Source organism: Vitis vinifera, chromosome 17 (genome assembly GCF_030704535.1).
Source record: "Vitis vinifera cultivar Pinot Noir 40024 chromosome 17, ASM3070453v1".
NCBI classification, from domain to species: domain Eukaryota; kingdom Viridiplantae; phylum Streptophyta; class Magnoliopsida; order Vitales; family Vitaceae; genus Vitis; species Vitis vinifera.
This window is the reverse complement of record NC_081821.1, coordinates 3,334,208-3,358,701: the sequence shown is the minus strand read 5'-3', so window position 1 is coordinate 3,358,701 and position 24,494 is coordinate 3,334,208. Positions and strand designations below refer to the sequence as shown.

The following is a 24,494-nucleotide window of genomic DNA, read 5'->3' as shown; positions in this document are numbered from 1 at the left end:
CGAAGACCCTCTCGTTCTCCATCTTCTTCTTGACACTTTTTCATTACTTTATTAGTTGTAGCAACATTTCAGCAAAAGAGATTTGAGGATCACTGAGTCCTTCAAAAGTGACCTTACATTTGGGCAGAGGATTGTGGGAAAGGATTCTCACCGTTGATCAGTTGATGCCGAGATGGAGAATAATGGTAAATCAGTGTTTCAAGCACAAATTAGTGAAATATTTGGTTAATAAATAACTGATCCATTACCCCATCTTGTGGACTGTGATTTTTGTTCCCCCTGTTTGGTAGTGGGTGATCCATTCAGAAAGGGAAATCTCTATACTAGGCACTGGAAATTTGTTAATTGGGATTTGGGGTAGGTGCAGATGATGCAAGGTCACCTGGAAAAGGCAAAATAGAACTTTTGAAGGGGTTGAATTGACAGAGAGAAAGCTGGAAGAATTATTCTTCAATCTGTACATTTTTTTTTTTTTTTTTATAAGCAAGCACAATTCATTAAGAAGAGGCTAAAGAGCCCTAACGTATACAGGGTGTATACAAGGCAACAAAGGCCTAACAAGCAAAAAGCCAAAAACAAACCACCCCTTAACTGGAGGCAAGCCACTCCATGAAACCTAAAAGGGAATGCGGCTCCTCTTCCATATACAATTTTGCCCAACCCCAAATATTACATACAAAAGAATATTTAAACCTCTGAATTGCTAAATCCCCCCCCCCCCCCCCTCCCCAAAGGCTAATCTATTCCTTTCCTTCCAAACCATCCAAAAAATGAATAACGGAATGGAATTCCAAAACTTTTTCCTTTTTTTTTCCCACAAAAGCACACCCCTAGCTATATAAAACCTCCTTTACAGTATTAGGGAACACCCACTTGACCCCAACTAAACCCAACACTAAGTCCCATAGCACTCTGGCCACTGTACAATGAATAAGAATGTGATTCACACTTTCCGCTTCGCAAGCACACAAAAAACACCGATTAAGGAGTTGTCATCCTCTCTTTTGGAGCCTATCAAGAGTCAAAATTTTTCCCCAAGTCGCTTCTCACGCAAAAAACATGATTTTAGTTGGGACTCTTCCCATCCAAATTTTGTTTTTCGGAAAGATGACATCCATAGGCCTATCCAACCAGCTATACGCATCCTTCACTCTAAACTGCCCACTTCCCCCTCCCTTCCAAGAAACCGAGTCATCCTCCCAAGTAATCCTGAAACCTCTCAACGCTTGGAGCAGCTCACCTACCATCTCCACCTCCCAGTCATTAAAATCCCTTATAAATTTCAAGTTCCAGCCTCCTTCTCCAACATTCTGGTCCCACATGTCTTCAACTAACGCATTTATATTGGCTGCCAAGATGTAGAGATGCGAGAACCTTTGGGACAGCGCTGAATCCCCACACCACACGTCTGTCCAGAATCTGATTTTATTGTCTTTCCCCACATTGAACACCATTTTATCCCAGCACCATCCAGCTTCCTTTAAAATCTCCTTCCACACCCCCACCCCACACGCACCCACAACCTTTTTGGTCCTCCAGCCGTGATCCTCTTGACCATACTTTGCCACCAGCACTTGCTTCCAAAGGGCCTCCTTATCAGAAGCGAATCTCCAAGACCATTTACCAAGTAACGCTTTATTCATAAGGGTAAGCTTCCTAATTCCAAGCCCCCCATTCACCTTATCCCCACACACCACTTCCCAATTAACAAGATGAGCTTTCCTCTCCATGTGACCCCCCCCACAAGAAGTCTCTTTACAATTTTTCTAATCTTCTTGCCACAGAAACGGGCATTCGAAATAAAGACATCTGATACACTGGCATGCTAACCATTGTGCTCTTGATTAGAGTGATTCTCCCGCCCTTTGAAATATATTGGCTCTTCCAAAGGGCAAGCCTCCTTCTCATTTTCTCTTCTACCCCATCCCACCCATAGACAACCTTATTAGGCACCCCTAGAGGCAGCCCCAAATACACAGTCGGCAGCTGCCCCACCCTACACCCTAACTCCACAGCCAGCTCCTCTATCCCTTGCACCTCCCCTACTGGAATAATCTCACTTTTAGCCAAATTAATTCTTAACCCGAACGTGGCTTCAAACCAGAACAAAATCCAACTCAAGTTCGTTAAGTACTCCTTCTTAGCCTCACAAAAGACAATAGTGTCATCGGTAAAGAGCAGATGAGCAACGTGGGCAGCCCGCCCTCTACCACGCTGAATTTTACACCCTGAGATAAAGCCTCTCTCCATAGCCCTTCTGATAAGGACGCTCAACACTTCCATCCCCATAACAAAAAGGTAAGGGGACAGGGGGTCCCCTTGCCGCAACCCTTTTGAGCTCAAAAAGAAACCAGCTGGTGTTCCATTCACCATAACTGAGAATTTGGCTGTGGAAATACACCACCACATCCACCTCAGCCACTTAGAGCCAAACCCTATTTTTTCCATGACCTTCAAAAGGAACTGCCAATTAATACTATCATAGGCCTTCTCTATATCTAGCTTGCAGATAACCCCATTATCCCCCCTCTTATTCCAGGTGTCAATCACTTCATTTCCTATTAGAGAGGCGTCAAGAATCTACCTACCCGTGACAAACGCGTTCTGATCAGGGGAGACTACTTTTCCTATTACTTTCTTAAGCCTGTTGGCCAGCACCTTTGCCAACAGCTTATAGAGACCCCCCAAAAGGCTGATGGGTCTAAAGTCCCTTAGATCCTCAGCCCCTCCTTTCTTAGGAATCAGCACCAGAAAAGTATTGTTAATACTCTTGAAGAACATATTCTGGTCATGAAACTCCGTAAACATCTCCAAGATTTCCTCCTTGACGAAATCCTAGCAACATTGCCAGAAGAAAACAGAGAACCCGTCAGGGCCTGGGGCTTTATCCCCATTCATTTCCATCAGGGCCATCTGGACTTCACCCTCAGTGAAGGGAAGCTCCATCGTCTTTACTTCTTGCAAGCAAATTTGATTAAAAGGAAGGCTTCCAATGTCCGCCTTCCATCCCGAACTTTATGAGAATTGCTGCTGAAACGCATTCGCTACCCCTTCTCTAATTTCACGCTCCTCTGTCAACCTAAGCCCATTAATTTTAATTCTATCCATGTGGTTAACTCTTCTATGGGCAGAAGTCATTCGGTGGAAATATCCCGTGTTCCTATCCCCTGCCTTTAACCAAAGTTCCCTTGACACCTACCTCCAGTGAGTTTCTTCCAGATCAACCCACTTGGCATAACCCTCCTTGGCTTCCTTCTTGCAAGCTAATTCCTCCATTGTCAAGCTTCTTTCCTCCTCCACTCTGTCCCAATACTCCACTTGATGGAGCACAGCCTCCTTGTTACATTCCAGATTTCCAAACTCCTCCCTATTCCAAGCTTTAAGCTTCTGCTTCAACTCCTTCAATTTCGCAGACAATCTAAAACTGGCGCTGCCATTGACCTCTATCCCCCGCCACCAATTACGGATTAAATCCTTGAACCCCTCAGCTTTGAACCACATGTTTTCGAATCTAAAAGGGGCAGACCCTCTCCTCAAACTACCCCCCTCAAGTAATACTGGAAAGTGGTTCGAGGTCGGCCTAGGAAGCCTTCGCTGGCTCATCTGATCAAGCCAGCAAGGAGAGGCCAGAAATCTATCTAGTCTAGCCCTTGACAGACTATTCAGGCCCCCACTCCACGTGAAGGCACCCCCTTGCAACTGAAGGTTCACAAGACCTAGATCGTCTACAACTTCCGCAAACCTCCTCATAGCTGAGGTTATTCTCCCTTACCTGCTTCCTTCACCTTGAGTCAGGGTGATGTTGAAATCACCACCTAGGCACCAAGGCCCCTCCCAAATTCCTCTGATCGCCCCTACTTCTTCCCACAAACACTCCCTCTCAAGTCTAGTGAACGGGCCATATACCCCCGTAAAAGCCCAAATCACCCCATTCTCCACTGTTCTGAATCTGCAGGATAAAGAGAACTAACCCGCCTCCCACTCCAGCAAATCCAGAGCTCTTTTATCCCAACAAATCAGGATACCACCAGCCGAGCCACACGCATTCAAGGCCTTCCAATCTAAAAATCTTCCCGACCCTAAACTTCTCACCACCCTGTCAGTCATATCCTGAATTTTTGTCTTGTGGATGCAGAAGAGATCCACCTTCTGCTTCCTAATTACCGATTTAATTACTTTCCTTTTTGTGCTTTCGTTCACCCCCCTCACATTCCAACTTAACAACTTGAGATTCATTAAACAATCACAGTCTGCACTCCTTTGCCCTGGATAGGACATTTCTTTCTACCATCCCCCTCATAATTCACTGAGCATTCCAACCTCTTTAACTCCCTTTCAAACCTCGATTTTTCCAATAATCCTTTGCTATGAATCTTCTCCCTCCTTTTCCTGATTTTGACCAAAAAATTTAAAATATCCTTTTCCAATCCATCAGTCGAAAAACCCAGGAATTGGCTGAACCTTGCTAGACTACTTTCTTGCCAATCCAGGTCCCCTTCCCCCCTTTCTTCTTGCAGCTCATTCTATGATGATCCCCCCTCCTGTTCCCTTGCCGTTGCTAAGGGGCCTTTAAATTCAACCAAATCCCAGCATACACTACCACTCGCCCTACTACCAGCTGCACCTTGCCCATTTGACTCCCTGCCATTCTGGCAAGCCTCCCTTATCACCCAAGAATGGTCAAAGAACTCCCCCTCTGGAGTCCGACCAAGCGAAAGCAAAGAAGAATGAGAAGAATTCCCTGAGTCCCATAAACCCCCTAAAGTTGAGAAAGCCTCATACCTCCAAGCTTCATCCTCTAGAGCATTGTCTACCAACGCATAGAGAGGATTAGCCTTCTGATCATTCTCAGTTTCCTTCTCCTACGCTCTTAGAAACTCCAGCTCAAAGTTGGCTTCACCAAAAAGCCCAAGTTGAGCTAAGGCCTCCATCGGGCCTATTTTAAGCTGATTCACTGTCGGGCCTTTTCTCTTCTTGACTGAAGGCCCACCAGGCTGCACCCCAAACTCCTGCAAACAACTCGAAGACGGCCCGCTGCACTTTCTTTGGTCCAAAAATGGCCTAAATCGCGGCCCAGGGTCCTCCTCTAAAACCTTCTCCTTACCTTTTGGGCTTTTCCTCCTGCCCATCGGCCCAAGCCCACCACCTCCATTTGCCACTACTGATTCAAATGATGATTGCGGGCTAGGCCCTCCGTCCCTCCTAAGGCCCAAGTTGGGTTCATTAAACCCATCCAAGGACGACCCATCTTCCGCCCCACCCTCTAAAGCTCGGAACATCGGCCCGAATTGGATCCGGCCCACCGACGAGACCCTACCCATCCCATCCAACTGCCCTTCCATCCCATCGTCTGACCGAAGCAGTACCTCGAGACCTGCGCTGCCCCACTCCTCCACTCGCAGGCCAGCGCGTGCGCCTCCGTCGCCCCTTTCCTCTCCTCTGCCACAATCTATTGAGCCCCGACGGTCCTTCGGCTTCTGTCTAATCGACGGCAATACTTCCCACCATAGCGGGAGATGATAAATAGTCTCTTCAAATCCAATTTATATCGAGCTTGGCAGCTCGCCTCTCTTCGTCTTCACCAGAATCCTCGCCCACCGGAGATTTTCCATTTTCTCCATCGAAGCATCCATGGCTACAAAGCCCCCGCACTCATCTCCCACTCTTCGCAAAATGTTAGGAACCCAGAGCGACAGAGGCAAGCCTTTAATCCTCACCCAAACTTCCTCTTCTATTTCCCCTTCTTCCAGACACCCATAACTCGGACTCCACAGCTCCAGATCAACATGAATCCCCCCCACCAACCTTTCCCCGACAGCGAAAACTTTCCTGGCTTCTACCGCCTTTTCAAACTCCAATAGGGCCTGACCCTCATCCATCCAAGCCAACCCTAGCTTCCCTTTTAACCCCCAAACACTCACCATCAGCCACCCCATCCTTTCCAAATCCTCTCCTCCTGCTACCTTAGGGTTCCATTTTCCCACCAAGCATTGACCCAATCTATCCACATTTCTGCAAATGTCCTCTCCCTTTATCTCCATCCTAGCCAAGATGCTATTCCTATTCCCCCATCTCTTTCCCATTTCAGATTTCACTCTTTCAAGGGTCGGCTCGTCCTTGTTTTTCTCCCTTCTGTCAATCATCGTATACAAGTTCCGCACCACTTCCGCCATGACTGACCATCCCTCTCTTCCCCCTCTGCCTCTCAAAATGCAGATGTTGTACCTTTTCTCCTCCGCATCTAGGACTCCTAACTGGATAAAGCTCCCCGCCTTATTAACTTCACGCACCATGGAGTACCTTTTCCCCTTTTCCTTCCGGCCCTTCTCCCATTTGTCGTCTTTCCCATCCTTAACGCAATAGTCCAACCCTTCCAGAAAGATCCCAACGCTTGCCGGCCCCAATCTAACCAATGAGGATACTCCTCTTTTACTTTCCACAATGAAGAGTAGAGGTTTACCTCTTCTCTTCTCCACCTCTACTTCAAAGATTTTCGATTCCACCCCGAAGCTCTGTCTTTTCCGTTTCGATTCACCTCGTCGTCGTCACCCTCACCCTCGCTCTCGCACTCTCTCTCTCTCATCTTCTTCGGCCTTTTTGTCCCGATTTCAATCTGTACATATTTGAACCATCAAATCTCTCCCTAAAAATGTAGGTCCTTGAGTTTCTGATGGACTCAGCTCTTGATGATCTTTTGAGTTTGTGGTCATCTTTTCCTGTTTCTGTTTTGACTCCTGTGTTGTTTTTTAGAGGATTTCATTGTATTCTTCTTGTGTACTTGGATTGTGATCCCTTTGGCCAGGTTTTGTGCCATTTAAAAGGGAGTTTTTGCTTTATTCTAACTTGTAAAAGACATTGTTAATGGTGGGTTCTAAGTAGAGGATAGGAAGTGTGCCACAAGAACAGTGAGATTGCAAGGTTAGAGAGGTCTTTGTTCTTCTACTTTTGTTATTTATAAACGAATCATTGGACCTTTTATATAAAAACCCAAGGTCGAACCTCATTAGTTGGTGAGGCCCAACCAATAAGAGAACTCCGCATATTTGTATCAACCAACTCTTATACTAATATTCTTATGCTTGCAGTATCATGTGGCATTGGATGGCAATGGGTCCCTTAGTGGCGTCATGCCCACCTCCTCTCAATCCAATCAAAACGGATTTGATGCATGCACAATCTATTCCACCTTGATAAGTCTCTTACTCCATCTACCAAATTAAGGCCCTCATCATGTCCCAAAAACTCGATAGTGGGAGGGCCAAGCCCACCATCTCGGTGCACTAGGTCCATGTAAGATCTCCAAAGTCCTACTCCCAACTTGAGTAGGTGTAATGGCATGAGGATGTCACATCCTAAGTGGGAAGTTTTTGAGGAAGTGTAGAGACCAAGTAGTTAGGCCATGAGGTGATACAGATTTGAAGAAGGCACCTCCTGTTTTGACACTACCCATATGAAGGGTGAAGTTGACACCACCATGTGGGGGAGCAAGTCGAAACCAACCTTGCATCAGGGATTGAGCTGACACCACCAGCACAAGCTTAAAGGGGTCAACCCTCCCCTCCTCATGCAGGCAAAAGAGTGATATTTCACTTAGCAAGTATCTTCCCAATTGGAAATGATATATTCCCTCAACATCCACAACTAGTGGGCATCCATTAAGGTGGGCGTTAACACTTGTGCCAAGCATGCCTTCCAGCCTAACACAAGGCATGTGCAACACCACAAGACGTGTGATCTTGTGAGCAGAGAATCATTTAATACACATTGCAGTGGATTACTAGAAATCCAACATGTCGTATTGGAACATGTCAAGGGGATGTATAGGCCCACATGTAGTGCGTGAAATTGGGCATCAACAACTATATACATTATTTCAAATAAAGCTAATCACTATGAAGTTACAAAGGAAGGAAAGCTGAAGTTGTCAGTTAAATTATGCAGTAAAGGAGAACTAAAGTACCTTTTTGAACTGGCGATCTCCAAAGGCCCTAGAAACTTCAAGGCGTCCCTGCAATCGTCCATTTGAACTCACAGACCCACCAGCCTAGAAAGCAAAGTATGCTTGTTAATAGAAGCATATAAATTGAAAAGAAGCAAATCCAGATAGTACTAAGTTAAAATCTATAAGGTCAAAAAAAATACTTTGATGGACAAGAGATCCAATATAGTGACTATGTCCCTATATCTGGTCTGGAAATGACTGCAGCCTATGTATGGTATAGAAATTCCATATTTTTATCTGGACTGCTCAACCTGTAGATCATCCTTATGTTGATTTCTAACCTGTTTGTTATTATCCTTTAATTTGAAGGGTTGTTTTTCCCCAATTAGTAGGAAAGGAATGGGAGTTCATCTTAAGTATAGCAGAAATAGGGAAAAAAAATGGGGCAAGAAAAGAATTTGTTTTAAACTGCAAAACAAGGCAATATATTAGCTCTTATTTATCAAGTCATATCAATGAAGGGTGTTTAGTTGGTAAATGCTACATGGAAAACACAGGGTAGTGCACTAGTAATATCAGAAATATGTGGGTTCAGCACCCACCAGTCAGAGTCTGGCCTATAGGATTTTTCATGAAATCCTCAGTGTGTGTGTGTGAGAGAGAGAGAGAGAGAAAGAGAGAGAGAAATAAAAGGAAAGGTCATTCCACAGGATACCCAGGAAAATACAAAGCGTTGGGGCTTTTTGGGGCAGAGGAAAATAATACAGGTCAATTTGAAAACAATTAAGAGGCCGATATACCTAAGCTCATCAAGCCAAATCATTTGAGGATTATCTGAAGGGAAAAGCAAAAGGGTTTGCGTTTTGTGATGCAGAGGGGCCTCATAGAGGTTGATTTGAAAACATTCAAGAAACCTGACATGCCTAAGCTCATGGTGAAATCTATAATTATCCGAGGATTGTGGAAAGGACAAGGGGCATTCACAATGGAGGAAGTTTAGGGAGGGAAAGCTCCAGCTGAATAGTGGATTGCCTTAGACAGAGGGTAGATGGAAATTGGAGCATCTATAGTTGTCTAACCAGGGTGAGGTTGGCTGTATCCTTTGAAGATGGCAAAAACCAGGGAGGTAGATAAGTCCAATGATTAGTTTTTGCAGATGATAGGAAAAAATTCATTGATAATGGGAAGGAATTATTGGACTGGTTATCTATTGACCTAAAAATTCAGAAACCATTTTTTCTTTTTTACTTTTTTTTTGGGGGGTGTATGAAGATAAAGGTAGTGCTTAGTATTTGGAGAAGCCACAGGAGATGAGCGAGATGGGGACAAGCATTACTTCATAGGAATGTCTGAGAAGCCTCTTGAACATGGCAAAGATGGAAAGCTGCCTTGTGGAGAGTCCAAGCTTATGTTGGGAAAGAAGAGGTGAGGTGCAACATTCATGGATCCTTGCTTGACCAAAGACAACTTCATGAAAAAAGTGTTTGGTTGAAAGAAATGGTTTTTATAACCAGAACTAGATAGTGGAACTTTGCAGCATCGGGTTGTAGCCAATGGAAACTGGGTGGGGTTTTGAAGGTGATGAATAAGAACGGGTTCTATTCCTCTTCGCATTTTGGTCATTGGATAAATTCCTTGGACAAAGAAACAGACACTTCAATGATATATTCCCTACATGCCTTTAGTTCAGCATTTAGGGAGAGTATCAACATGGACTACACTTCTAGGTCTGGCACTCTATCTCTGATAGAAGGGGTTCTTCAAAGAGCTAGGGAGTGCTGTGGAAGTTTTGGATTTGAAGGTCAACCTGGATAGGGGCAACCTCATTCTCATGGAGCTCATGGACAATTTTAAAGATTAGCAGCAGCTTTGCAATGCAAAATAAGAACTTTGCCTTCTACAATCTTGGCCCTTCCTTTTGGGGCATGGTGTTTGGTCAGTCAGGGAAGGTAGAATCTTTCAAAAGAGAGATTAACAGCATGTTTGGTAATTGTTTTCAAGAACAATCTTCTATTCTCCAGAGAAAAAAAAAAAAAAAAGAAGGGGGGAAAGCATGTTTGACAATTAGAAAATAGGGTGTTTTCAGAAAATATCTTTTAATTGTTTTCACTTGTTTTTTTATGATTATTTTAAAAAATAATTATACAAACATGTAGAATGATTAAAAATAAAACATTAGATAAGAAAATTATTTTTAGAATATATTTAAAAATATTAAAAACTGATTAAAAATATTTCAGGTTTTCAAATAAACTTTTGATTTACAAAACATTATAAAACATTTTTAAAAACTGTTTTTGAAAATAGATACCAAATAGGGCCTAACCCTTATTAAAAGAATCTTACCAAGTTTATGACATTTTTGTTTGCCTTTAGCAAGCAGACTTTGATGAGGCTACAGTGAGGAAAAGATCGAAAAAATTGAAAGGGATGGAGTGAGTGAGCTGTTATGAAAATGGCATTGAAGGTTTCTAATGGAAAAAGGATCGCTTGTGAAGGAAAGAAGTGGTGAGGAAATACAGGGAGAAAAAGTGACAGTGACATTTGTTGGCGGAGCTGTTGATGAATACTAGGAACAAGGTAGGAAGGTTTTCTGAAGTCCATTCATAATATAGTGGGGAAGAGCAAAAGTGTGAAATCTGGTGTGAAATTTAGTGTGGGAATCATCCATTGAAGGTGGAGTTTTGGGATCCCTCGAGAATAAGTAGAGAGGCCACCCCACATTAGCAGAATACAAGCTTAGAGAATAAATTGACGCAACCCCAATTACTAGACTACATTCTGTTGGGATAGATTTTTAACTTCTACTTCTTAGAAAAAGTAACTACTTTTACTGTGCAATTGATTTTGCATCTGTAAACTATATTTTAAAAAAGCTTCTATTAAAAATATGGATAATTTTGATATTTTAAGATTTTAATTAAATAAAATTCTGTTTCTTACATTGTGTTTGAGAAAAAATAGGGGTCTCACTGCTTTTCTAAAATGTAGATAAATCATATTATGGAACTGTGAAATCAATATTTGAGAGTTCTATGAAAACATACTTAAAAGTTACATATACAGGGTCAGATACAAATTTTAGCATTTAAGGAGCTTTCCCAAATAGGGTTTATAAGTGTTGGACAAAGGCCCCAGGACACTGGAAAGCTGGAGATGGTTGATTCCTTTTGGGATCATATTTATAGGTTGGCGGTCAATCAGAGGATGGACAGAATTGATCAGAAAAAGAACCTAGTACATACAATTTCTAGTCAAAAATCATTCAAGGCCATATCTCATGGAAAAGATGATACGTTCTGAGGGGAAAAGATTTTGGGGTCATTGGCCCCTACAAAGGTGTTTCTTTATTTCAGCAGCAGTTTAGGGAAGGATCTCAACCATTGATTCGCTTATAAGATGATTCTTAAGATTTGACGTTGTAGGGGCAAAAGGCATTAGTTGTCCATTATCCAGTGTCCTAAGATCTCTAGTCTATGATTTTCTTCCCACCATTTCACATAGCTAGGGTCCAGAAAACAGTGAGGGGAGATCTTATCAAGTTGGCATGCAAGGTTGCTTGCATAAACATGAGAAAGGCCAGGAGGATATGCCCCTCTGTGTGGCCAAGTGTAACAGGAAGAAGCATATAGAATTTTTAGGGTGGTTGAACTCATGGTGATGAAGATGAATTTTCTTTTTGATAGGTAGAGTGATGAAGATGAAATGTCCTGCTAACATTGATGGGCAGACAATAGAATCTATAGTAGATGAAAATTTTCTTTCTCTTTTTTTGGTACCATGGGTTGTTTTCATGTTAACTTTTTTTTTTTTTTTAACTTTAGGTGTAGCTTGTCACTGTACTTGGGGTACACCCCCTTGGCATTATTTGATTCAATTAGTCTAGTTGCTGATCAAAAAAAAAATGAAGGAAAAAAAAAATTGTCCAAATTAAGCACAACATAAAATATGGAAGGACAGTTGCTAGTCTTAAGAAGACAAAAAAGGGAGGAAGAAAAAGAGAAAAGAAGCAGCAGACAGTATGAGATGTGACTTGTGAGAGAGAAGTATGCCAGAAGCAATTCATTGTAGTTCAGGATCAAAGTATAATAGGGGAGCAATCAGCCAAAAGCAAAAATGAGAATTTGAACATATTCCAATTGGTTTGACCTGAACCAAGCTAGAGTCAATCTCATCCAAGTTCAACTACCCTTTTCCAACTTTTTTCATGCAGATTTGGACCAGCTCAATCATGTTAATCCGCCCAACTAAGCTTTGTCCATTAAGCTAACCACATATTAATTACAGAGTCAAAGCCCAACACTCCTACTTTTATTAGAGCAAATTAATGACTACAGCATACTCCAGAAGCTTAATTGATTAATTATCATACTTGCTTTAGATTATTTGGCATCTTTTCTTCCATATGAATTCATACTCTAAGAGGTTTTTTCTTATCACTACTGCATAAACTATTTCAACCACTCACAAGCCTAATGAAGCTTGGTGTGTCACTCTCAAGCATGGCTGGTAAAGAACTCAAGCTTGGAATTTGCACTTGAACATGGATCTTTCACCAATCAATAGGGTTGAGTGAGCTTCCTAAGCCAAGCACAAGCCATTCAGGAGTTCAGTTTGCTTTTTAATAGTTATTAAGGCTTAAATATTATTCAAAAGATAACCCTTTCCACTAATTTTTTGACATATGAAATATGACATTTAGATCAATGTCATTTTAGCTTCTAATGGTACCAACAAACAAATTGAGCTGTCCATATGTAAATTACAATTCTATAATTATTTGACCATATATGTAGCATTCTGTAAAAGAGAATAGGGGGAAAATAAAACAATGCAAGATATCTCACATGCACATTAGCCTACCTTCTGAATGCGAGCACGTTCTTGTGGATAAATGGCTTTGTGTTCCCTTGTCAAAACAATGGCCTTTAATTGACTTACTCCATCTGACTGATTCTCTGATCCATCGGTGGTAGATGATCGTGCTACAACTGCTTTTGCATCTCCAATGTTGGCAACAAAAACCTGGATAGCATGCAGGAGTAATTCTGAGTAGTTTAATACATAAAATGGAGAATTGGAAAAAGGAAAACATGATAAAAATTGGCACAGTTTCTACAGTGCTGGGGAGCTGGGAAGTACAGTCCGGTTTCCAAGAAAAATAATTCGGAGTCCTTATGTTCCTCCCGGAGTGGGTTTTTTTGCATAGGAAGCCTCGTGGGGGAAAGTTTTAACTTTGGGTCAACTTAAAAGGAGGGGCTGGATCCTTGCTAATAGATGTTTCTTTTGTCTAGCCGAAGAGGAGTCTACTAATTCACATCTTTATTCACTACACGAAGACTAGAGTTTTGTGGGAGTTACTATTCGCTTTCTTTGGGGTGACTTGGGTTCTCCTTTGCTCAGTAAGGGAGACTCTCCTTGGTTGGTTTGGGTCCTTTGTGGGCAAGAAGCGCAAAAAAGCTTGAAATCTGACTCCTTTATGCCTTTTTTAGGCGGTGTGGAAAGAAAGAAATAGGATAGCATTTGACAATGAAGAGTTTTCAGTACATAAATTGAAGTATTATTTTGTGTGTAGTTTATGGTCTTGGATAAAGTTGTATATAGATGTTGGCCTTTTATCTTTAATCGACTTTCTTGATTGGTTGGGCTCTAGGTGAGGGTGGGTGAGGTTTTTGTTTTCCCTCCTGTTTTGCTCTTTTTAGCCTTTTGGCACTTGTTGTATGCTTCCTATATGCTTTGGGTTGCCCTTGGGCTTGCTTTTTCTAAATAATATATTCTCTTCTGTGTTTACCCATCAGAAAAAAATAAATAAATAAATAAAAAATGGCACAACTTGCAACAACATTGTTATGTCACACACATGGTTTTGATTGTCTACCATGGCACACTCATAGCAAAACCTTGCAAACTCATCAATTTGCGACTAACCATGGTGTTTATTTAGAAATGATACTCAGATCTGTCAAATGTCAACACACTTTATTTGACATCTAGATGAGCTGCATGTAACATTTGTATGTGCCTTCCTTGGTTACCATGTTGGCATTGCCACTTTTGTTACTATCTTTATCACATCACATCTACAACTAATTCCTCCAAGTAAACAGAGTTTGTTGCAAAGATTTCAACAGTAGGATTATTGAAAAAAGTACCAATTCCAATTGTATTACTTTTGTCCTTACAAAAAAATTTTGTTCTTAGTACCAAAGAGTTTAGGTCCATTAGACTAGTGGCCAGCCTCTAAGGTCATCCCTAAGTGTTTCTGGAAGGTACTTCATCAGACCATTTTCCACTCTCATGGAGCTTTTTAGAGGTAGGTACGATACCAGATGCTGTTCTGATAGATGATGAATTGGTGGATGAAGCTGTTCATTCAGGAGAGGTGGGAGTGCAATCTAATTTGAAAAAACATATAACCATGGTGATTCAGATTTGTCGAAATATGTTCTTTTCAAGGACTTTGGCTCTAGACAAAGGTTATTAGGAATTGTTTTAGAGTGGAATGATGACAAGAGCAGAAGACACATCAAGGGTTTTTTGAAATGGGTGGAAACAGAATTCCGGTGTATTATTCCTGTTCTCCAATGACATGATGTTTTTCTCAACAGTTAATATTGATGACATATTCAAAATTCTCTTAGTGGTCAGTTTTGTGCTGGGCATCAACATGGAGAAAAAGTATCCTCCTTTGTGACAATATAAGTCTGATAACCTGAGTTATCCAACATCCTTCACAGATCGCACAATGAGCTCCCTTCTCTTTGGGATCCTATGATAGATGGAATCACTAGACGGTTCAAAAAGTCAATCAAATCCTTTCTATCCTCTGGGGTACAATCACTTTAGTTTGTTTTAGCCCCAATCCCCACTTATTACCTCTCAATTTTAGGATCTAACTTGGTGTTGCTTCTAGAATTGACAAAATTCAGTATGACTTTTACAGATCAAGTAATGGGTCTCTCATGAATTGGGTCTATATTACAAGAGATTTATTGGAAGCATTCCTCTAAATGAATTTCATGGGAATTTTAGTAAATGAAGTATACAGAATTTGTGCTTAATCGAATATTGCAAAGGTGTGACATTTATTACCAGTCAAAATTGGATCATGAGAGAATTTTGGTCTATATCAGCACCAAAGTCTCAGATTGTGGAGGAAGATTAGAATTAGAGATTGATAGAAAAGCAAGGATATAGCGGGTGGTTTGTTTCTATTAGGAATAAAGACTCTTGGGTAAATATCTTTGACCATATCCCGAGGAAATTGACAGTGTAGTGGCACAATGTTGTTAAAGGTTATATTCAAGCAATGGAATGCCAACATTATTTTTAGGTGATTATATTGATGTTCTCAGCAAGCTATCTCCGCAATTTCCTCTGATTTCACATGCTTCTTTGTTCATTTCTCAGTCGCTAGTTTGAAAATTAGCATTTGGGAGGATCTTTGGTGGGGGAGTCAGCCTATTTGTGTTGTGTTCAATACACTAACCTTTACCACATTTTCAGGGCTAGGGATTATCTATTTCTCATATCTCATATTTCAGTCTTTTCCTTCCTGAGATTTTGATTTTCGTTCTAATAAGAAATTGATGATTCATCTTCACATTTGCTCTCCTTGCTAATGGTTGCCTCTCTTTCTTCTCATCTCATAAGAGGGTTTAGATTTTGGATCCTTGTGGTCATTTTTCAGCTGTCTTTCTATCATCCCTTCCTATGAGCAATTCTTTAGATGCATTTCCATAGGCTAGATTCATTTGGATGTATAAGGTTCCTACCCCACATGTCTCCCGATTAAAGAAAGAAAATATAGATTTTGACAATTGAAAATTAATTATTAGAATAAATAAAAATGATGTATTTGATAATAGAAAATGGAATTACCAATTTTCATTAAGGAATAAAATTTACAGGATTAAAGACCATCTGAATATGGACTCCAACTCTCTTTGACTATTAATTTCAATTAAAGAATAATCTTTTAACCATCTTCTCCTACATTGTTCAAAAACAAGGGTTTTATGAGATTTACTCTTTACTTTATTTGGGGTGTCTTGGGTGTTGCCTTCTTCAGTTAGAGAGACTCTCCTAAGCTGGCATGGTTCTTTTGTGGGCAAAAAGCGCAACAAGGTATGAAGAGCTGCTCCTCTTCACATTTTTTGGACTGTTTGGAATGCGAGAAATAAATTGGCATTCAAGGATGATGTGTTGTCAATACAGAGACTGAAATATTTTTTTGTTCTTTCTTTTTGGTTTGAGGCTAAGTTGTTTATAGTTGAATGCCCTATAACTATTGCTAATTTTATTGATTGGTTGGGCTCTAATTAAGATTGTTTTTTGGGTCATCTAGGTTCTTTTTGGCCTTATTGGATGTGGGTGTATAGGTATTGTATACCTTGAATCGCCTTTTGGGCGTCTCTTTTTATATATGAAATTTTCTTTACCTATCAAAAAGAAAAATATTTTTAAGGGTTGTGGAACTATCCAAATATGATCTTTCCAATGTCTATAAATATGAGAGGACCCCAAGCCTTTAAGGCGCACTTCCAAAGACAAAAGGAAGAGGGAAGCTTTAGTCAGGGTTCAAAGCTTCTTTGAAGGTCTTTAAATTTTTCTAAAGATCTTTAAAGCTCCTTTATGGTATTCAAGATTATGTCAAGGAAGATTTAAGACTTGTTCAAAAGGCTTCAAAGGTTCCTTAAATCTTCAAAAGAAACTTCAAAGCGTCTCTGAATTTTCAAAAAAAAAACAAAAAAAATTAAATTGTCTTCAACTTGTTCAAAGCTTCTTTGCATTATCATGATCTTCAAATTTCAAAATTTAAGATCCAAAATTGCCAATATATATATCAGTCTGAGATCAAGTTGCTCAAGCTCTCAGTCGACATTACTTAAGCCAAGCCAAACCAAGGTCTAACTTAAGTCAAGGCCCAAATCAAGCCAAGACATAACTTAGGCCAAGGCTCAAGTCAAGCCAAAGAGAAAGACTCAAGATAAGTCGAGCCAAGATCAAATTTCGGATCTCCAAAACTTAAGTCAAGACTCAAACTAAATCAAGGCTAAGTTAAGCTCAAGTCTATGACATCAAATCTCCAACAAGCTTTTCCATCCAAGATCAAGCTTCTTCAAGCCCTTTGTTGAAAAGACTAAACAGAGAATTAGAGGATATTCTAAAGATTTTACTCCTTTGTTCAAATTAATGAAATCGTAAACCCACAATTGTCCATAATGCAAAAATAGTGCATATAGTTAGTGCACCTAAATCATTGCTTGGAAAATGTTCATATTTCAAATATAGGTTGGACCTGCATGTGCCCATTACAAGTTTGGCTACAAGAAAGTCAAGGAAAGATCATTTTTGTCCATTTTTCTTCTTTTGTTGTGTGTTTGCTGAGATAACTTATGAATCAAGAACCTAGTGGTTGCTGGCACAGCCAAAAAATAGAATATTTCAAATTCCATTACAAACCAATACAATCTAATCAAACAAACAGCAATTTCCAAAGAAAGCTCAATAATGATAATATAGAGAGGCATAACCCAATGACTAATCATTGAGTAAATAAGTAAAAAGAAACATGCAGCACAAAAACCATGAATATCCTTCACCAAGCCACCTCAAATCATGTTCTCCACTGTTAAAATTCAGTAATATCAGGATATACATGCCCTTAATCTACAGGCTGAGCGAAATCTTCAAGCACCTTTCGAAGAAAGTTGTTTAAACAAAGTTGAATTATTTATTCAAGTATGATAGCAAAAAAGACCAGTTGCATACTTACCTTTTGTCCTAATATCCAAACACATACAGCTGTTGAACCATCCTGCCATCCCCCTGATAAAAATTTGAAAATGAAATCACAGGTAAAGTACCACCTAAAGTGAAGCTTGAGAAAACTCATAACATTTTTTACTTCTTCTTTAGGATTTCAAATCAGGCAAGTAAAAAAGAAAAATGTGGAAAAAAAAAGGTTCTTTTTTTAAGATAAGACATGAAAAAAAAAAATAAACAAGTGCACATGCAACCTCATTCAATTGGCTTAGTTATTGAAATCACTGAAGCTTTCACCGTTCTTATCCAATATAGGATTTCTGAATCAGGTTAACCAAAAACGAAAAAAGAAAAAAATAATCTTTTACAAGATAAAGACTTAAGCTAGTGTACATACGGATTCATAGCTTAGTTATTGAAATCACAGAAAATCTCAATGTTTTTATCCAATATAGTGTACATATTTGTTTTTGTATTAACACCAATTCAAAACACTACAAATATTCATGTTAATCAATTTGAGATATTATGTCACCAATTACACAGAACGAACACTTCACACTCCCTTAGTCCATCAACCTTGCTTATCACTACCATATACAATTCTTAGGTTTGATTAAAGTGGTTTCTGATCCATAACTAGACATTGATATTGAAACATTTTGATTTCACATGCTGAACATTCTATTCTGTCCTTAATTATCCTGAACAATAAAGGTTTCTGAAATTAAACAATACTAACATGAATGATATTCTTTTCTCCAGTTTAACAGTTGCATGCTGTTGAAAAAAATAGGAAAGAAATGCATTTAAGGGACGGACTGGAAATAAAGTGTTCCTGATAGTACCTGCCAAACTTTCTTGAAGAAGACTCTCATCAGTTCTTCGAAAACCTAAATTGGAAAAACAATGATGAGATAAAAATGTCGAGGAAAAAGAAAACATTGTGGAATGACATATCAAGAAAATAGCTCTTAGCAATGAAAACGAATTGAAGTCAGGTGAAGTACAAGATGTATCCATACCATCTAGTATGGCCTTTTTGGCAGCTTTAACATCCAACTGCAGTTTTCATAGAACAAATAAATGAGCAATGAAACAAATTAAAATATTATAGTAGTAACTCAGATAAAAAGCATTATGATCTGGAAACCTGATTGTATAATGAGGTCAGTTACGCACACTAAAAAAATAACAGTAATAAACAAGTACCCAAAATTGCAGAAAATAATAGTTACACTTGTATCTCGTGGAAAAGAAATATACTTGATTCATATAAACAAGAAGTACAGAAGAAGGAAAAATAGAAATTAAGCAACAAATGTAGCATATAAATAATAGAATAAGACTTGAACATACATATAAGAAAGGAAATGGGCCCATTAATCATGGAACCCACATCTATTGGGACAGAGTATCTACAAAACCAGTACAGGGGCAGAGATGAAACAACAATTAGCAACCTCCATCAGGTTCAAGACAGTCTATCTTTTTGCTGGCACACCCAAATTTCTATTTCTTTGACTTGCAGTTTATGGGATTAAGGAATTCTCTAACAAGAAAGTTTCTCTTCAATAAAATCTATAACTATGTAATGGACTCCACTGAAACCTTTGGCAAGTTGAGTCAAGAAACCACAAATTAGCCACTATTTAACAAATAAAAACCAAAACAAAAAAGGAAGACCAAGAAAAAAAACCCACCAGTCAAAAGATACAAACATCACAATACTGGCATTGTTTTTTCTTTTTTTATTTTATTTTTTGCCTGTGAGAAAAGCCAAGATTATCATAGAAAATATGGTATGAAATCAGTTGAAACACTCTGAAAGCTGCCATGCTGTACTTTTAACAGTTGAAGACAATGAAAACATCTATTGAAGGTGTTAAAAGTGAAACAATAATTTGACCAATTTTAGTAAAAAGACGAGTGCATGATCCACATGGTCCCTGACTGACAAAGATACAGAAGCCAAGGCGATGAGGAAAGCTGCTGGAAATGCAGGAAGAAAAAAGTCCCAAAGAAAGTTTGGGATTGTGGAGGGTGGTTAAGGTGTTGCACAAACACATACATCCTATGGATTTAAAATAACAATTTTGAAACAAACACATGTTTGACAAGCTACAATAACAGAGGAATGTTAGCCATAGAAGTAAAGCTGATAGTAGAGAGGTAGCACAGGTATCACATAAACTGATAACTTTAGCTATATTTCAATAAGAATTGGTAAAAAAATTCAGAAGATTTTTCTTTATTTAAAATTATTTTTCCCTTTTTTTTTCCACAAGTAACCATCAGTAGAACATGGTTTCACATGGTACATGAACCCAACCATTCATGGGCATGTAAAAGAAAAGAATGAGAATAACAATAGAGGAGAGGATGCCATAAGTGCTAGGTATCACACCCCCCCCAAAAAAAAAATAAATAGATAAAAAGATATAGCAATCCTGTCCTTCATCAGCACACCAAGCATGTAGAGGTTTTTACATTCCATTACCTAATGACCACTTGGGAGATATTCATAGTGCCTTGCAGCAATTGTGCAACAAGCTGAGCATGTTATAAGCTCCACCATGAGGGAGACTGTTAGAATTTAATTATTGCTATGCTAGAGTTTACTATTGCTATATTACATTAGGGGTATTATTGTATTCTTGTCTTTTCTAGACTTAATAACATAAATAAGAGGAAAGGTTTAGGAAAGTTAACAAGACAAAGACTTAAACCTCTTCCATCTTTTCTATCTTCTCTTTTCTTGCCTTCTTCTAGACCCTACAATCACAAGTTTGTAGTTTCAACTACTAAAAAATATTAATGTTAGACAACACAAGGAAGCAAGGACCAAATACTGCCATGAGTATGATTCCAATTTACATGGGTGTGAAAATCCAACCATTCACGAGCATGTAATGTGTATGGAAAATAAAAAGGAGAAGGAGAAGAAAATGAAGAGAAAGAGCACCTATGGACCTTTCCTGATGTAGAACAACCCTAAGTTGCTTGTTTGCAATCAAACAAAGTGGGCTAAGACTTTACTCTTTTGGGATCTAAGGAGTAAGGTTATGGCAATGGGAGGAAAGAACTAAAAGTGAGAAAAAGAGATGGGAAATCTTAGTTTTACTAAGGCCTTCTAAAGATGTCATTTAGATAAGGAAACAGTGAAGTCTCACCATTAAAGGTGGCAAAGCATGGAAAAAATCATATCATTAATCATTCTTCATCATTCTCTTCCTTGTACCAAATAGTTATACATATATATTTGATAACCGAAGAACCTTCCATGGCTAAGCCCTTAGGACTCTCCATGGGAAAACAATTCTATTTTCTTTTGGTTCAACTATAGGAAGTTCAAGAGTTTCAAGAAAGAATAATTTTTTTTAAACTTCTAGTTTCTAAAAAGTTTGCATTTTATAAAAAAAATTATTTTCTTTTAGTTCCACTATTTGAAGTTCAAGAGTTTCAAGAAAGAATTAAGAGTCAAAATAAGTTGTCATATCGATTAGGTTTTTTGCTATAGGTTATTGAATCTTTTAGGTTTTCTAATATTTCTATAAATATTTTATGATATGAGGGAAAAAAATTATAAGATGGAGATCGACTTATAATGATTATACAAGATAGATAAAGAAATGAAGAAGAACAAGAGATACCTAGTTGAGCAAATGACTCGTGATTCGTAGTGTAAATTTAAGGAGTTAAGAAATATAAGATGTTTTGGGAACTTATATATAGTTTTTGTCTTATGTAATATTCTCTATGGTATGATGGATTGGTTCTCTCACTTGTAAATATAGATGTGATTGGCCAAACCATGTTATAAAACAAAAATAAGTTTATAAAAACTATACGAAATCAATAAAGATACGAGGAAGAATAGGAGATACCCGGTGAACCCTTGATTACAATTATCTACTTCAGGTCAGAAGGGCAAAGAAACTGTCAACCACTAATAGCATTTCTCAGAGGAGCTGTAAGTCTTTATGCTATGGCAGAAGCTCTTTCATAGAAGAAGAGTCTGCCAGGTTCCTTCCAAAGAGATCCTCCATGACAGATTGATGTTTAACAGTTTCAGTAGGATGTAAGACTTAAGGTGCTTTCCTCCTGCACATCTTTAGGGGAGACTTGGGTTAAGAAATAATCAAGCAGATATATTTGGATAAGATGATTTGCTTGCTTCCTTCTTGCCTTCCAGGATTCTTCCAAGTGGATTCCCCTTCAAAATGCACCAAGTAAGTTGAACATAAGAGTCTAACTATGTTGCATAGGTTTAGATGGGGTGTCATGGGTTTGGATGGAAGTGTCAATTAGAGGTATGTGTTACTCGCAAATATTAGGTTATGGAGATTTGGCCCAACAACATAACAAAAGAAAGAAAGAAAGAAAAAAAAATCAATGAAAAAAACAAAAGATAACTTTGAAAGAAACTCTCTTTCTTTTCTATTTTATCTCTGTTTTTCTTTCTTATCCGTAAATATTTTTACATAAGTTCAATTCCAGAAAACTCTCTTTTCTTTTCCCAATGTAATCATCTGTTAAGAAAGTTGGAAAAGAAAATTCAATCAAAAATCAAAATCATATAGAAGGAGCATTCAATAACGACCCCATTCCCACACCAATGTTGTATCATATGGACTTGGATATGGTGGGTGAATTTGGAGGATTTGGTATCATAAGAGTTCACATAGAAATCACCTTCAGGATACAGTTTTGCCTTCTCTTGGCAGCAAGCCTACAATGATGCTAACAAGGCAGAAATTTTGAGCCTTTCCTGATGGTCTAAGAAGAGCCTCCTCCTTGGATTTAGCTTCAATGGTGACAGAGGAATTTGGGGTCTTGGTGATGTTCATTCTGTGAGATATGGGACCTTCATTTGTCCTTTAGGGCATAGCTTGCGGCTTGTAAAATGCAGGTGAATGAAATATAACTTTTAAAAAATAAAACAATACAAAGATGGTGAATATAACTACTTAAAAATGTATCTCTAGTGCAACTTCCAAAGCCAATATTGCTTTTACTAATTGATGTACACATTCCATTTTTCAAGAATATGTCAATCCAGCAAGGAGAGAGAAGATTTTCCATACCTCTTAAACATGGTTTATGAATTGGAATCTAAGACTATTAAACATCACATGCACAAGCAAATGCAATTAAAAATAAAAACTGAATTTATTCAGGAATTATATGTCAACCAATTAACACTTGATATCTCACTAAAACAAAAATGTGCATGAAATAAGACCAGGCAAACACACCAACTCACGTGGTAAGCCTGCCGAAAGAACATTTGCATGTAAATGCTTCTGGGCATACTGAGCAGCTAACCTACCACCATGTCCATCATAGATTGCAAAATGTGCGCATCTGTCAAGAAGAAGCCATACAGAACAAACTGAAATTTTGCTTTTCCGAGACCAGAAAAACACGCCATTAAAGATTTAAAACAGTGAAACAGTAATTTAAGTTACATTAGAACACATAAAATACTGACATTGACTATAACTCAAGCAAGAACAACACTATAATAACGAATTTTAAATTGCAGTAGTAAAACCATAACCATGTTCAGACAAATTCCATAGCCAATTGTTCAACTAAATTGATTTTTCAAAATTAATTGGCCTGAATTTGATCTTCTCAACCAATTGAAACTGTAAACTTGATCATTAAAGACTCCAAATTTAAATCAATGCAATAATATGGCGGATTACCTTAGAAGGGTATCCACCATCACTGAATGCATGACACAAAATTAAAACAAACAAACAAGAGATAACCTCAATTTCCCTGGAAATTCCAAGCTTGCATCAGGAAGCACAACCCATGCATCCTCCATGCTGTGCCTAGAACCCTTATCTTCTGCAGCATCCGCTTCAATCTCAAAATGCTCTTTCCTCGCACTTTGCTTCTCCTGCGAACAACCATTCTGCTCACACACCTGACTGTCATTGTTTCCTTGATTAGAAACTTCTGGTTTGCAGTATTCTTGACAACTTGCCACATCTAAATGCCTTTTCCCTACTTCCCTCGCATTTTCCACACTCAATGCCTCAGTTTTTAACTTCTTGACAACCAATACGGAGTCCGCGTCCTCAAAATCACCTCCCCGCTTGCAACTATCAGGTACAACATTTGTGTTCTCATTCAATGAGGTCGATCTGGGTTCATCAGCCATGCTATCCTGAAAAACTTCTGCTCGAAGAACGTGAAAAGTTTTTATCAATGCTTGATTGAGCGAAGAGCACATTCAATTAAACATACGTCTGGTTGCAGGGAAAATGTGCGAAATGAAAATAAATATAAAGACTTCAAGCGTAGTAGTTTTCATTGTTTTTGGGTTATTCCCAACCCAGAGACCATAAAAAGAATAAAACTCCAAAATTCTCTCTTTGGCCATTTTTCTCGACAAAAGAAAAAAAAAAAAAAAAAGAGACTAATACAAAGGAATCAAAATATTCGAAAACAAAAGTCGAAACCGACATGCTCTGTTTGGTTGCCGGTAAAATGTAGGAAGAGAAATTAAAACTATGAGTAGCATTATTAACTGAGGAAGCGAGTCAACTAATGATTTGGAAACCAAAATTCTAATTCTCCTTTCTTTCGTTGCTTTTCCTTCAATTTCTCGGCAACCAAACGAAATGAAAACACAAACCTGTAATTTCTTTTGGATGAATCCTAAAACCCTAGCTTTAGCTTTGGATTGTAGCACTGGAACTGTTTGGGGCAAAGCTGAGAAGGTGCTGAAGGGGTGGAATAGTCTGGAGCACAACATAGGCTATAT

General features: G+C 38.8%; 1 protein-coding gene across 1 annotated transcript in view; it reads right to left on the bottom strand.

The window, feature by feature from the left end:
• Positions 1-24,494, bottom strand: part of LOC100257757 (probable protein phosphatase 2C 8) — a 29,710-nt gene extending 5,216 nt beyond the window's left edge. The window contains exons 1-8 of the mRNA XM_002277421.4: positions 24,366-24,494; positions 23,491-23,905; positions 22,969-23,077; positions 18,736-18,772; positions 18,559-18,603; positions 17,721-17,773; positions 12,806-12,967; positions 7,961-8,044 (exon numbers count right to left, since the gene is read on the bottom strand). Of these exons, the coding sequence (XP_002277457.1) occupies positions 7,961-8,044; positions 12,806-12,967; positions 17,721-17,773; positions 18,559-18,603; positions 18,736-18,772; positions 22,969-23,077; positions 23,491-23,888 (888 nt within the window). The 5' untranslated portion in view covers positions 23,889-23,905; positions 24,366-24,494. The remainder of the gene's footprint in view (positions 1-7,960; positions 8,045-12,805; positions 12,968-17,720; positions 17,774-18,558; positions 18,604-18,735; positions 18,773-22,968; positions 23,078-23,490; positions 23,906-24,365) is intronic.